The sequence below is a fragment of the Scyliorhinus canicula genome, chromosome 2, assembly GCF_902713615.1.
Source record: "Scyliorhinus canicula chromosome 2, sScyCan1.1, whole genome shotgun sequence".
In the NCBI taxonomy this organism is placed as follows: Eukaryota; Metazoa; Chordata; class Chondrichthyes; order Carcharhiniformes; family Scyliorhinidae; genus Scyliorhinus; species Scyliorhinus canicula.
Window position 1 is genome coordinate 219,896,875 of NC_052147.1, and position 14,962 is coordinate 219,911,836.

A 14,962-nucleotide genomic window follows, 5' to 3' on the forward strand; every position below is an offset into this window, starting at 1 on the left:
TTCTCAGAACTTTATCACCGTTCCTTCTCAGATCTATATCACCGTTCCTTCTCAGATCTATATCACCGTTCCTTCTCAGATCTATAAAGCCGTTCCTTCTCAGAACTATATCACCGTTCCTTCTCAGATCTATATCACCGTTCCTTCTCAGATCTATATCACCGTTCCTTCTCAGGTCTATATCACCGTTCCTTCTCAGATCTATATCACCGTTCCTTCTCAGATCTATATCACCGTTCCTTCTCAGAACTTTATCACCGTTCCTTCTCAGATCTATATCACCGTTCCTTCTCAGATCTATATCACCGTTCCTTCTCAGATCTATAAAGCCGTTCCTTCTCAGAACTATATCACCGTTCCTTCTCAGATCTATATCACCGTTCCTTCTCAGATCTATATCACCGTTCCTTCTCAGATCTATATCACCGTACCTTCTCAGATCTATATCACCGTTCCTTCTCAGATCTATATCACCGTTCCTTCTCAGAACTATATCACCGTTCCTTCTCAGATCTATATCACCGTTCCTTCTCAGAACTATATCACCGTTCCTTCTCAGATCTATATCACCGTTCCTTCTCAGATCTATATCACCTTTCCTTCTCAGATCTATATCACCGTTCCTTCTCAGATCTATATCACCGTTCCTTCTCAGATCTATATCACCGTTCCTTCTCAGATCTATATCACCGTTCCTTCTCAGATCTATATCACCGTTCCTTCTCAGATCTATATCACCGTTCCTTCTCAGATCTATATCACCGTTCCTTCTCAGATCTATAAAGCCGTTCCTTCTCAGAACTATATCACCGTACCTTCTCAGAACTATATCACCGTTCCTTCTCAGATCTATATCACCGTTCCTTCTCAGATCTATATCACCGTTCCTTCTCAGAACTATATCACCGTTCCTTCTCAGAACTATAACACCGTTCCTTCTCAGATCTATATCACCGTTCCTTCTCAGATCTATATCACCGTTCCTTCTCAGAACTATATCACCGTTCCTTCTCAGATCTATATCACCGTACCTTCTCAGATCTATATCACCGTACCTTCTCAGATCTATATCACCGTACCTTCTCAGATCTATATCACCGTACCTTCTCAGAACGATATCACCGTTCCTTCTCAGATCTATATCACCGTTCCTTCTCAGATCTATATCACCGTTCCTTCTCAGATCTATATCACCGTTCCTTCTCAGATCTATATTCCTCGTGGAAAAACGGCGTCGCCCCAGATTTCGCCGTAAAAATGGTTTCTTGCGCCGATTGTCGTACGCAATTCCGCCGTCAGCTATCGGAGAATTCTGCACCCTGTCTTTGGGAGAAAAGATGGGTGAAATTTATGGTAAAGGAAACAAAAAGTGTTGGCCGGAATTCTCTGGCCATTCCCTGGCGGTGGGGTTCTCTGACCCCGTCGGCAATGCACCCTCACTCACAGGTTTCCCGGTGGCACGGGATGGCTTCAATGGAAATTCCCAGTGGCAGAAGTGGGAGAATCCTGTAACCGGATGCACAGTGTCACCTGAACGTTCCTTCTCTGAACTATATCACCATTCCTTCTCAGGTCTATATCACCGTTCCTTTTCAGATCTATATCACCGTTCCTTCTCAGATCTATATCACCGTTCCTTCTCAGAACTTTATCACCGTTCCTTCTCAGATCTATATCACCGTTCCTTCTCAGATCTATATCACCGTTCCTTCTCAGATCTATAAAGCCGTTCCTTCTCAGAACTATATCACCGTTCCTTCTCAGATCTATATCACCGTTCCTTCTCAGATCTATATCACCGTTCCTTCTCAGGTCTATATCACCGTTCCTTTTCAGATCTATATCACCGTTCCTTCTCAGATCTATATCACCGTTCCTTCTCAGAACTTTATCACCGTTCCTTCTCAGATCTATATCACCGTTCCTTCTCAGATCTATATCACCGTTCCTTCTCAGATCTATAAAGCCGTTCCTTCTCAGAACTATATCACCGTTCCTTCTCAGATCTATATCACCGTTCCTTCTCAGATCTATATCACCGTTCCTTCTCAGATCTATATCACCGTACCTTCTCAGATCTATATCACCGTTCCTTCTCAGATCTATATCACCGTTCCTTCTCAGAACTATATCACCGTTCCTTCTCAGATCTATATCACCGTTCCTTCTCAGAACTATATCACCGTTCCTTCTCAGATCTATATCACCGTTCCTTCTCAGATCTATATCACCTTTCCTTCTCAGATCTATATCACCGTTCCTTCTCAGATCTATATCACCGTTCATTATCAGATCTATATCACCGTTCCTTCTCAGATCTATATCACCGTTCCTTCTCAGATCTATATCACCGTTCCTTCTCAGATCTATATCACCGTTCCTTCTCAGATCTATATCACCGTTCCTTCTCAGATCTATAAAGCCGTTCCTTCTCAGAACTATATCACCGTACCTTCTCAGAACTATATCACCGTTCCTTCTCAGATCTATATCACCGTTCCTTCTCAGATCTATATCACCGTTCCTTCTCAGAACTATATCACCGTTCCTTCTCAGAACTATAACACCGTTCCTTCTCAGATCTATATCACCGTTCCTTCTCAGATCTATATCACCGTTCCTTCTCAGAACTATATCACCGTTCCTTCTCAGATCTATATCACCGTACCTACTCAGATCTATATCACCGTACCTTCTCAGATCTATATCACCGTACCTTCTCAGATCTATATCACCGTACCTTCTCAGAACGATATCACCGTTCCTTCTCAGATCTATATCACCGTTCCTTCTCAGATCTATATCACCGTTCCTTCTCAGATCTATATCACCGTTCCTTCTCAGATCTATATCACCGTTCCTTCTCAGATCTATATCACCGTTCCTTCTCAGATCTATAAAGCCGTTCCTTCTCAGAACTATATCACCGTTCCTTCTCAGATCTATATCACCGTTCCTTCTCAGATCTATATCACCGTTCCTTCTCAGATCTATATCACCGTTCCTTCTCAGAACTATATCACCGTTCCTTCTCAGATCTATATCACCGTTCCTTCTCAGAACTATATCACCGTTCCTTCTCAGATCTATATCACCGTTCTTCTCAGATCTATATCACCTTTCCTTCTCAGATCTATATCACCGTTCCTTCTCAGATCTATATCACCGTTCATTATCAGATCTATATCACCGTTCCTTGTCAGATCTATATCACCGTTCCTTCTCAGATCTATATCACCGTTCCTTCTCAGATCTATATCACCGTTCCTTCTCAGATCTATAAAGCCGTTCCTTCTCAGAACTATATCACCGTACCTTCTCAGAACTATATCACCGTTCCTTCTCAGATCTATATCACCGTTCCTTCTCAGATCTATATCACCGTTCCTTCTCAGAACTATATCACCGTTCCTTCTCAGAACTATAACACCGTTCCTTCTCAGATCTATATCACCGTTCCTTCTCAGATCTATATCACCGTTCCTTCTCAGAACTATATCACCGTTCCTTCTCAGATCTATATCACCGTACCTTCTCAGATCTATATCACCGTACCTTCTCAGATCTATATCACCGTACCTTCTCAGATCTATAAAGCCGTTCCTTCTCAGATCTATATCACCGTTCCTTCTCAGATCTTTATCACCGTACCTTCTCAGATCTATATCACCGTTCCTTCTCAGATCTATATCACCGTTCCGTCTCAGGTCTATATCACCGTACCTTCTCAGATCTATATCACCGTACCTTCTCAGATCTATATCACCGTACCTTCTCAGATCTATATCACCGTTCCTTCTCAGATCTATATCACCGTTCCTTCTCAGATCTATATCACCGTTCCTTCTCAGAACTATATCACCGTTCCTTCTCAGATCTATATCACTGTTCCTTCTCAGATCTATATCACCGTACCTTCTCAGATCTATATCACCGTTCCTTCTCAGATCTATATCACCGTACCTTCTCAGATCTATATCACCGTTCCTTCTCAGATCTATATCACCGTTCCTTCTCAGATCTATATCACCGTTCCGTCTCAGGTCTATATCACCGTACCTTCTCAGATCTATATCACCGTTCCTTCTCAGAACTATATCACCGTTCCTTCTCAGATCTATATCACCGTTCCTTCTCAGATCTATATCACCGTACCTTCTCAGAACTATATCACCGTTCCTTCTCAGATCTATATCACCGTACCTTCTCAGATCTATATCACCGTACCTTCTCAGAACTATATCACCGTTCCTTCTCAGATCTATATCACCGTTCCTTCTCAGATCTATATCACCGTACCTTCTCAGAACTATATCACCGTTCCTTCTCAGATCTATATCACCGTACCTTCTCAGATCTATAAAGCCGTTCCTTCTCAGATCTATATCACCGTTCCTTCTCAGATCTATATCACCGTACCTTCTCAGATCTATATCACCGTTCCTTCTCAGATCTATATCACCGTACCTTCTCAGATCTATATCACCGTTCCTTCTCAGATCTATATCACCGTTCCTTCTCAGATCTATATCACCGTACCTTCTCAGATCTATATCACCGTTCCTTCTCAGAACTATATCACCGTTCCTTCTCAGATCTATATCACCGTTCCTTCTCAGATCTATATCACCGTTCCTTCTCAGATCTATATCACCGTACCTTCTCAGATCTATATCACCGTTCCTTCTCAGAACTATATCACCGTTCCTTCTCAGATCTATATCACCGTTCCTTCTCAGATCTATATCACCGTACCTTCTCAGATCTATAAAGCCGTTCCTTCTCAGCTCTATATCACCGTTCCTTCTCAGATCTATATCACCGTTCCTTCTCAGATCTATATCACCGTACCTTCTCAGATCTATATCACCGTACCTTCTCAGAACTATATCACCGTTCCTTCTCAGATCTATATCACCGTACCTTCTCAGAACTATATGACCGTTCCTTCTCAGATCTATATCACCGTTCCTTCTCAGATCTATATCACCGTACCTTCTCAGATCTATATCACCGTTCCTTCTCAGATCTATATCACCGTACCTTCTCAGATCTATATCACCGTTCCTTCTCAGATCTATATCACCGTTCCTTCTCAGATCTATATCACCGTTCCTTCTCAGATCTATATCACCGTTCCTTCTCAGATCTATATTACCGTTCCTTCTCAGATCTATATCACCGTTCCTTCTCAGAACTATATCACCGTTTCTTTTCAGAACTATATCACCGTTTCTTTTCAGAACGTAGGTTAGGTGGATTAGCCATGATAAATTGCACTCAGTGGCCAAAAAGGTTAGTAGGGGTTATTGGGTTACGGGGATAGGGTGGAAGTTAGGGCTTAAGTGGGTTGGTGCAGACGCAATGGGCCAAATAGCCTCCTTCTGCACTGTATGTTCTATGTTCTATCTATATCACCGTTCCTTCTCAGCTCTATATCACTGTTCCTCCTCAGAACTATAGCACCGTTCCTTCTCAGAACGATAGCACCGTTCCTTCTCAGAACTACAGCACCGTTCCTTCTCAGAACTATATAGCCATTCCTTCTCAGATCTATAAAGCCGTTCCTTCTCTGAACTATGTTTCCGTTCCTTTTCAGCACTATATCGCTGTTCTTTTTTTTACCAATGTTTTTTATTGGGTTTTTGAACAAAGTATATTTGCCATTATGTACACAAAATAGAGTACATATATATGTATATATACATAGAAGAGAAGGGAACACGCACAAAAAACAAAACAATCAACAACAAAATAAAAGTTAGAATAAAATAACTGGTCGGGTATTGTGCGATAGCTCAACAACAGAATCTCTGTGCAATTGGCAATATTGTTTTTTGCACATAAGTAGGCATCTGTTGTGCGGTGAGGGGGGGGGGGGGGAACTGGGGAGGGGGGGGGGGGGTTACATATACATTTGGGCGCCGGGGAAACAATTACAGAACAATTAATACGCGAATGGGTCTGGTGCCGGTGTTGTCGCTTGCTTTTCCCGGATGGTTTTCGCCGCCGTTGTTGTCTCGCGATCTCCTCTGCTTCAGCCGTTCATCCCATCTTTCACCCAGATTTTCCTTGTTCTCTGCTCCTGTAGATGCCAAGCTTGTTATTGTTTCCCGTGCCCTCCATCCGGCTGTCATTCCCTTGCCTCTCCCCCACCTCACTGGTTCCCCTCTATTGTTCCCTGTCTCCTCCCTCTTCCCCCCCCCCCCCCTTCCTCCCCCCCCCCCCCTCCCCCCCGGTCTATCTCTCCCTCCCCCGCCTCGGCTACTTTCCCCTGATTCTCGGCTACCTGGCTATTTTTCTGCTTGTTCATTGGCCACAGACAGGTCCTGGAACAATTGGGTGAATGGCTCCCACGTTCTGTGGAAGCTGTCGTCTGACCCTCGGATGGCGAATTTGTTTTTCTCCATTTGTGGAGATTCTGAGAGGTCGGACAGTCAGTCTGCAGCTCTGGGCGGTGCTTCTGACCACCAGACGAACTGGATTCTACAGCAGGCAGTCAGGGAGGCAAAGGCAAGGGCGTCCGCCCTCCTCCTCAGGAATAGATCTGGCTGGTCTGAAACCCTGAAGACCGCCATTTTTGGGCATGGCTCCACCCTCATCCCCACTACTTTGGACATTGCCTCGTCCAGTACCCTGCAAGTCTTGGGCAAGACCAGAACATATGGGCATGGTTGGCTGGGCCTTCTTGGCACCGTTCACATCTATCCTCCACCTCCAGGAAGAACCTACTCATATGAGTTCTTGTTAAGTGGGTTCTGTGTACCACTTTTACTTGCATCAGGCTGAGCCTTGCGCACGTGGAGGTGGAGTTGACCCTATGCGTGCTTCGCTCCAGAGTCCCCACCCTATCTCAATCCCCAGGTCTTCCTCCCATTTCTTTCTTGTTGCATCCAGTGAGGTGTCGGCCCTTTCTCCCAGTCGGTCACACATGCCACTACAGTTCCCTTTGTCTAGGATGCTTGTGTCCAGTAACTCTTCCAGTAATGTCTGTCGTGGTGATTGTGGATATGTCCTTGTCTCCTTTCGGAGGAAGTTTTTGAGTTGCAGGCACCTTAGCTCATTCCCCCTGGCGAGCTGGAATTTCTCTGTCAGTTTGTCCATTGTTGCGATCCTGCCGTCGGTGTATAGGTCCCTGACTGTCAGCGTCCCTCTGTCCTGTCCCCACTTTTTAAAGGTGGTGTCAGTCAGCGCTGGTGTGTACCTATGGTTGTTGCAGATGGGGGCTTTGTCCGACATTTTGGTCAGGCCAAATTGCTGCCGTAGTTGGTTCCAGGACTGGAGGGTGGCTATCACCACCGGGCTGCTGGAGTGTTTTTTGGGTGGGTTTCTTGTCAGAACTATATCGCCGGTCCTTCTTAGAACTATATTGCCATTCCTTCTTCGAACTATATCACCATTCCTTCTTGGAACTATAGTTCCCTTTCTTCTTCGAAATATATTATTATCACCGTTCCTTCACTGTCGCTGGGTCAAAATTCTGGAACCACCTCCCTCACAGTGCTGTGAGTGTACCACACCACTAGAAATGCAGCGATTCAAAAAGACAGCTCACCACTCGTTGCAGAAGCAAACAGGGATGGGCATTAAATGCTGCCCTCGCCAGGGTTGCTCACATTAAGTGAACAAATAAAAAAAATTCAATATCTCTGGGAAAGTGGACCTCACTGTTTTTCTGCAGTATTTACTTTTTGGGGCTGATTTGTCTGCCAAAAATGGACTGAGCTGGTACACTGTACAGTCAGCTCTGCATGTAGGTGCTCGAAATTTCCCTCCTCATTTAAATAGCTGCTGGCAGATAAGAAACTTGGACTCGGAGATTGACCTGTGATACACATGACTCAGGAACAGAAAATCAAACACGACAGCAGTTCTTAAGTGTTGCAACCCTAAAGGGTAAGTTGCAGCAGTGGCTGTAATGTTGACTCATTGATCACCATGCTACTCTAAAGATATCAAGACAGCACTGCATCATTAGGTTGGCGGGTCTGCTGGATGAGAAGCACCAAATAAGGGTGGTTCATTTTCATGATGAAGGCATTCCTCCAATAAAAACATAAGGGCTAGCTGCATGGAGATAGGTGTATAGGTACTGCCAACTCCTCAGGCAGTTGGCCAGAGCAGCATTTCCAGATCCCACATCTAGCTAGTGTCAGTGCTGCACCCATAGTGGTGCAGTCACTGGGTATTTTAGTGCATCGAGGGATAGAGGTCACAGGCGGGCACTCTCAGTGCCTACAGTGGCAGGGTGGCCCCGTGGACTTTCAGTGCCTGTATTTTTAAGTGCAGTTGGCTCATTTGTCCATGAAGAGGATGTTGTGACATAAACAGGGAACGGTATTCTCTGGTTGATTGCATAACCATTTTTATTTGTATTAATAGTTCATGCCCAAGCAGGCACTTTATATTAGTAGAACATGATATCCATGAAACCATGTTGAACAAATATTTTTGTGAAGGAAGAGCTCTGTGTAATTCTTGGCATGTGTCAATGTCCTTTAATTTCTCAATTTTTATAGCCGAGCTATTACTCCATTCTCTGTTCACTGAAATGCCTGTCAGCTGCGTGTTCTGCTGTATGACTGGAAATATGAATATGTGTGTGTTTGGATAATAAATCCTATTTTGATAAATTTGGCCCCACTGTTCTTTCCTGATTCAAAAGGTCAGGCTTTATTTATTAGTTAACGTTTAGTATACAGTTTGGAATTATAAAGCCACGCATTTTATTGTGTTTAACCTAAAAAGTGATCATGGGAAACAAAACAGAAAGGTGTAGGAGGGCGGACGGGAAATGTGTTTGCACATGTTACCTCAAGTCCCATGGGGCCTGTAGCGCAAGACATGGCTGGTGCAGTGTTTGTCAATCATAGAAACAGTACAATGTGAACTAATTTCTCCAACTAAGTGCTTGGAAGAGAGGATTTGGTGGAGTGAGAAAAACAAGAAAAGAAAGAACTTCACAACTGTCAGCATTGGCTCAATCATAGCACACTCACCTCTGAGTCAGATGATCATTAGTTCAAGACTCACTCCTTTTACTTGGGCCTGTAATTGCGGCTAACATTCAGTGTAATACCGAAGGGTTGCTTTACTGTCAGGGGTACCACCTTTCCAATGAGAAGTTAAAACCGAGGCTGCCATGTCAGGTAGAAGTAAAAGATTCCATGGTACCATTGGATGTAAAGCAGGGTGGATGTCCTGGCCATCACTGTCCCTGAACTAACATCCCTAAAAGGGAGTTGATGGTCATTTACCTCAATGCAGATGCAGAATGCTGCTATGCACAAACTTACTGGCAGGCTTACCTACATAATAACAGTGGTTCCACTTCAAAAATGCTTCAATGACTGTGCAGCATTTTGGGACATGCTGAGAATGTGAAAGATGGCATATAGAAAATGGAAAGAGGAGGGGGCCGATAAACTCCTTAATCCTGTTATTCCATTCAATCAGATCATGCCTTCTTCCATTCACCAGTCTTTTTTCCATATTCCTTGATATCATTGCCTAACAAAAATCTATCAACCTCAGCCTTGAAAATTTCAATTGATCCAGTACACAAAGCCTTCTGGGGAAGCAAGTTTCAAATTCCCACCACAGTATGTTTCAAGAGGTACTTCCTGATTTCACTCCTAAATAGCCTAAATTTAATCTTATGTTTTCCACTCCCAATGGTACCCCTCATCACCCCCAGAAAAATATTCTCTTTATCCACTCAGTCAAATCCCTAAAGGTGTTTACAATTATAGATTAGTTCATCCTTCAATCTTTTAAACTCAGATGATCAGAAACCTAGTTTATGCCATCTATCCTTATATCTTAATCCTTTAAATGGTGATATAAATGAAAGTTCTTTCTTACCTCCTTTGTACCTTCTAAGGTGCTTCATAGCAAATTAATTCTTTTGAGATGTAGTCATTTTTATATAGACAAACACAGCATGATCTCTGCACATGCACCTGAAAACGTTAAATGAGTTGAATCAGTGATAAATGTTGATTACGGAAAACTTGCTGCTCTTCAAATAGTGCAATGAGATCTTTAGTGTCCCCTTCATCAGGCAGACGGGAGTTCAGTGTAATGGCTTAGCAAGAGGCAGCACCGCCAACAATGCAGGACCCCTGAAATATTTACTGAATTTCTATGCAGCTTGATTATGGGGCAGCACGGTGGCACAGTGGTTAGCACTGCTGCCTTGCAGTGCCCGGGCCCCGGGTTTGTTTCCCGCCTTGGGTGACTGTGTGGAGTTTGCACGTTCTCCCCGTGTCTGCGTGGATTTCCTCCGGGTGCTCTGGTTTCCTCCCACTGTCCAAAGATATGCAGGTGAATTGGACGTGCTTAATTGCCCCTTAGGGTGAGGATATAGAGGTGGTCTTTCAAAGGAATGGTGCAAACTTGATGGACCGCATGGCCTCTTTCTGTACTGTAGGGATTCTATGTGACCAAGTTGTGAACTAAACCGAGAAACTTACAATCAGGGTTCAAGTCCCACTGCGGGATTTGATGGGCAATGAAGGTACATTCATCATATGGCCAAACAAGTTCAGTATCAACTTGTAAGACTTTGCAACGGATGTCAATGGCAGGCGAGCGGGGAGATTTCTGGTCAACCATGTGATGGAAAGAACATTAGAGTCTTGATCACTATTCATAGCTGAGGGCCAGAAGACGCATGTAAAAGTGTATGTTGTCACAGCAACTTGGGCCCCTCGGATTAGCTGGGTGTCTAGTATGGATGTCAACAGCAGAGAGTTCAATTCCCATTCTAGTTTGGGTAGATTCGGGACTGGTGGTGGAGATCACAGTGCTTAGGTCAGACCTGCCTTTGGTTATTCAACTGATAGATTGATGGTTTTCACTTAAATCCAACAAATTATGTAACAATACGATTGTGCTCTCTTGTAACACTGTCAATTCAAATATCTATTACTTTGTTACATGATTTCCTTTTTGGAAATGATGTTTCCAAAAAGACTTCTAAGGTGAATGTAAATTAATTTCACATTAACTGCAGTTTATAAGATACGTCCTGGCTAGTTAAATCTTCTATATTATAATATACTGTTTTGATTTTGCTAAGTTACAGATATTCACGCAGAAAGGAACCGCCAGTTAGCATGCAAAAGTTGCTTAGTTTTGGCTATGCGGATGATTGGTTTTCGGAACGTAAGGATGTAAAGAACAACAAAGAACAAAGTATTGGTACTGTAATATTTTTATTTTATTCATTCACAGGATGAGGGCCTTTCTGGCTAGGGCAGCATTTATTTCTTATCCCTAATTGCCCTTGAGAGGGTTGATAGCTCAGTCCATATGGTGTAGCTACACTCACTTGCTGCTGGGAGGGAGTTCCAGGGAGTTTGACCCAGCGACAGTGAGGGAACAGTGATATAGTTTGAAGTCAGAATGGTGAGTTACTTTGGGGAGTTCTTTCAGGTGGTGGTGTTTCCATGTATCTGCTGCCCTTATCCTCCTCGGTGGTCGGAGGTTTGGAAGCTGCTGTCTAACGAGTCTTGATGAGTTCCTGCAGTGCCCTTGTAGATGGTACACACTGCTGCCACTGTGCGCAGGTGATGGGTAGTAGAGGGAATGAATACTTAAGGTGGTGGATGGGATAGGGAGCAGATCAAGTGGGCTGCTTTGGCTTTGATGGTTTCAAGCTTCTTAAGTGTTGTTGGAGCTGCGCTTATTCAGGCAAGTGGAGAGTATTCTGTCACACTCCTGACTTGTGCCTTGTAGATGGTGGACAGAGTTTGGGGAGTCAGGATTGAATTACTTGCTGCGGAATTCCGAGCGTCTGATCAGCTCTTGAAGCCATCGTAGTTATATGGCTGTGTCCAGTTCAGTTTCTGGTCAGGAAGTGTTGATAGTGGGGAATTCAGTGCTGGTAACAGTGTCGGTCATATGGTCATAATAATAACAATAACAGTTTTTATTAGTGTCACAAGTAAGCTGACATTAACACTGCAATGAGGTTACGATGAAAATGGACTGCATAGATCACCAATTTAGCACGAGGCAAGCTCTTTTGTCAATAAAACCAATAAATAACATTTGAAGCCCTTCATAGAATCATAGAATTTACAGTGCAGAAGGAGGCCATTCGGCCCATGAAGTCTGCACCGGCTCTTGGAAAGAGCACCCTACCCAAGCCTACACCTCTACCCTATCCCCATAACCCAGTAACCCCACCCAAGACTAAGGGCAATTTTGGACACTAAGAGCAATTTAGCATGGCCAGTCCACCTAACCTGCACATCTTTGGACTGTGGGAGGAAACCGGCGCAGCCGGAGGAAACCCACGCAGACACGGAGAGAACGTGCAGACTCTGCACAGACAGTGACCCAAGCCGGGAATCGAACCTGGGATCCTGGAGCTGTGAAGCAATTATGCTAACCACTATGCTACCATGCTGCCCTAATGCTTCTGTACATCATGCATTGCCACCTTGTAATATTGAGCCTGGATGCCCAAGGCCAGAGAAATGGTGCAATGGGAAAATAAAGATGGTGTTGTAGGTCATCATTGCAATGTCTTGGGATCCACAAGGTGGGCCCTCCTTAGAATCCTGGGTGAGCAATGTCCCACCACAGCCTGTAATTCTGCTTCCTCACTTCCAAGTTAACGAAGGATAGAGGAATTACAAGTGACACATCTATACTGTAGAAGCAAATGGGGATACCAGCCACTAATAGCCAGAAAAAAGCAAGAATCACTGAATTGTTATGAGGTAGTTGCCCTTATCTATGACTTGAGTAATTTTAATGTCTGCATCTCCTCCTGTCACTAGGAAATTCAGCACTTTATAATAATAGCTTTGGGGCCAATGCAATTGGGGTGTGAACCTGTCCTAATGGACTCTAGCCATTTTGCTTCCATGTTGAACCTACAATTTTGGCACAATTCAGGCACAGGAAACGAAAATCATTTAAAGAGCGCAATTCTCCCAAAACGTTTCGAAGTGTGGTCTCCGTCAGGAATCGAGGTGTGATTCCAGTCAGGTGGTTCGATGCGATCCAGATCGCAATCCACCCACACTTAGAAAGTGTTCCTGAGGTTGGGGTGATCTGTGCCCTGAATGAGATATGCAGGCCTGAAGATTTCAGCAGGTCCAGCTCCTCAGAGATCGGAAAAGGGCGCCCCATTCTCAGACTAACGCACTGCCCCCCCCCCCCGTCTTGCCAGCAGAGACCCCATCTCTATCTCCGGCATCTGACCAACCCCCAATCGCCAGTACTAGTGCCTCCCCCAGGTGAGTGATACCCCAATTTGGTTTGCCAAATGTTTACTCCCAGTTCAGGCCCACACCCCCCTTCAGGCCCACCCTCCCCTTCAGGCCCCCTCCTTCAGGCCCAGCCCATCACAGTGCCTGGCACAGCCAAGGTGTCAGGGGGCAGTGCCCATCCATGTCCCCAATCACACAGGGGCTGCAATAGCCTCCAAGCCCCCCCCCCCTCCACACCCCCGGCGTGCTCATCGCATCTGTTCTCTGTTTGCGGAAACCAGTAGTGATTTGTGATGGCTTCACGTTGCGCCAGCTAGTGGGAGAATTTCAGGAGCCAGGAGAATCTGGCTTAAAACAGATTCTGCATATTTAAATGAAGATTTAAATATGCTAATGTGGTTCATGCCGATGAAGGTGTGGAGCAGATCATGCCAGCTGGAGTGGGAAACTGTTTGATGGCAAGTGCAAATCCCATTTTGGGGCTCTCCTGGAATTCTCTCGACAGTGAGATTTGCATCAGGCGCAACATGTACGAGAATCGTCCCCAATATTTACTTGTCTCAATATCTTGAATCAGTCAGAAATACAACCACAAACTCCTGAGGAAGAAAACCACCTTTTATAATAAGTGGTTAAGAACATCCTGAGTTGGTATTTGAAAACCGACATATTCATTACAATTGCATGTGTTGGAACATTTATAAAAGTATAGTTTTTCACAAAGATGGTACTTTTTAAGATAGTCAGTTGTCACTGCTAAAACAACAATGATCTGAAATATATTTGGCAATTTCTTAATTGACCAAATGGGTCTTGCAGCACATTCAGGGGCCGGCAGACCCAAATAGAATAACCATCCTTCCATACACTTCCTGATGCACAAGTTTCATGGTACAGATGCCTGGTCAGCTCTCAACAGTGGCTCAGAGGCTGAACCAGAGCCATCACTTTTTAAAGTTTTAAGACGGTGCGGAAAGATCGATTCATTCCAAGAGTGATAATATAACAAATAGGGCTTGGTTATTTTATAAACCAACCTTATTGAAACAAAAGAAAAGATAACACTATTTAAACTTCAAACCTAACAGTAACATATTACATGTGGATTCTTAACCTTAAAGCACTAGTTCCCATTAAACACTATAACAGAACATGCAGCTTTTGTGCCATTTTAACAGGCAGGCAAAGGCAATACTTGCATTTACGAAGCAATGTTTCTTCTGGTACAGACAGTTCTTCAGAACCCTTTTCCAAAGCCTGTCTCAGTGGCAACTTTCATGGCCTTCTCGGTCGATTTCCAAAGCTTTCTTTCTTGTAACTGTTCAGGAAAGCATTCCTTCTCTCTCTCTCTCTCTCTCTCTCTAAGCTCTGCCCAACCCCAAAACAATGGTTCTCTGCTGGGGTTTCCAGGCTTGAACCCATCAGCGCTATCTTGGCTGTTTGATTGCCGACTCCCATAGAGCCATGCTATTGATATGCAACTAACCTCCTATTGACGGACAGAAAGGCCACCAGACTCTAAAATGGGCTAATAGCTGGTCAAACAGGAGTGGCCTGAAGAACAGTGGTCTGTTTAACCACTAAATTGCCTGTTACATTGGAGTCTCATTCCTGGACCCAACTTCCTAATATCTCCCTCACGTGACATTCATCTGTGAAGCATGTTGCTGTTGTCTCCTGCTGCTTCATATTTTGACAATATTCAAACATTGTTGAACCTTTGGCACTGAAAA

The 14,962-nt window shown here is 44.2% G+C and overlaps 1 protein-coding gene across 5 annotated transcripts in view; it reads left to right on the forward strand.

Annotated features, from left to right (window-relative positions):
- Positions 1–14,962, forward strand: part of c2h7orf57 (chromosome 2 C7orf57 homolog) — a 128,521-nt gene that overhangs the window by 95,120 nt on the left and 18,439 nt on the right. For 4 of the 5 annotated variants that reach the window (XM_038789586.1, XM_038789581.1, XM_038789583.1 and 1 more), the window contains one exon: positions 11,084–11,205. In XM_038789586.1, the coding sequence (XP_038645514.1) occupies positions 11,084–11,205 (122 nt within the window). The remainder of the gene's footprint in view (positions 1–11,083; positions 11,206–14,962) is intronic. The other variant, XM_038789585.1, reaches the window with a different exon arrangement.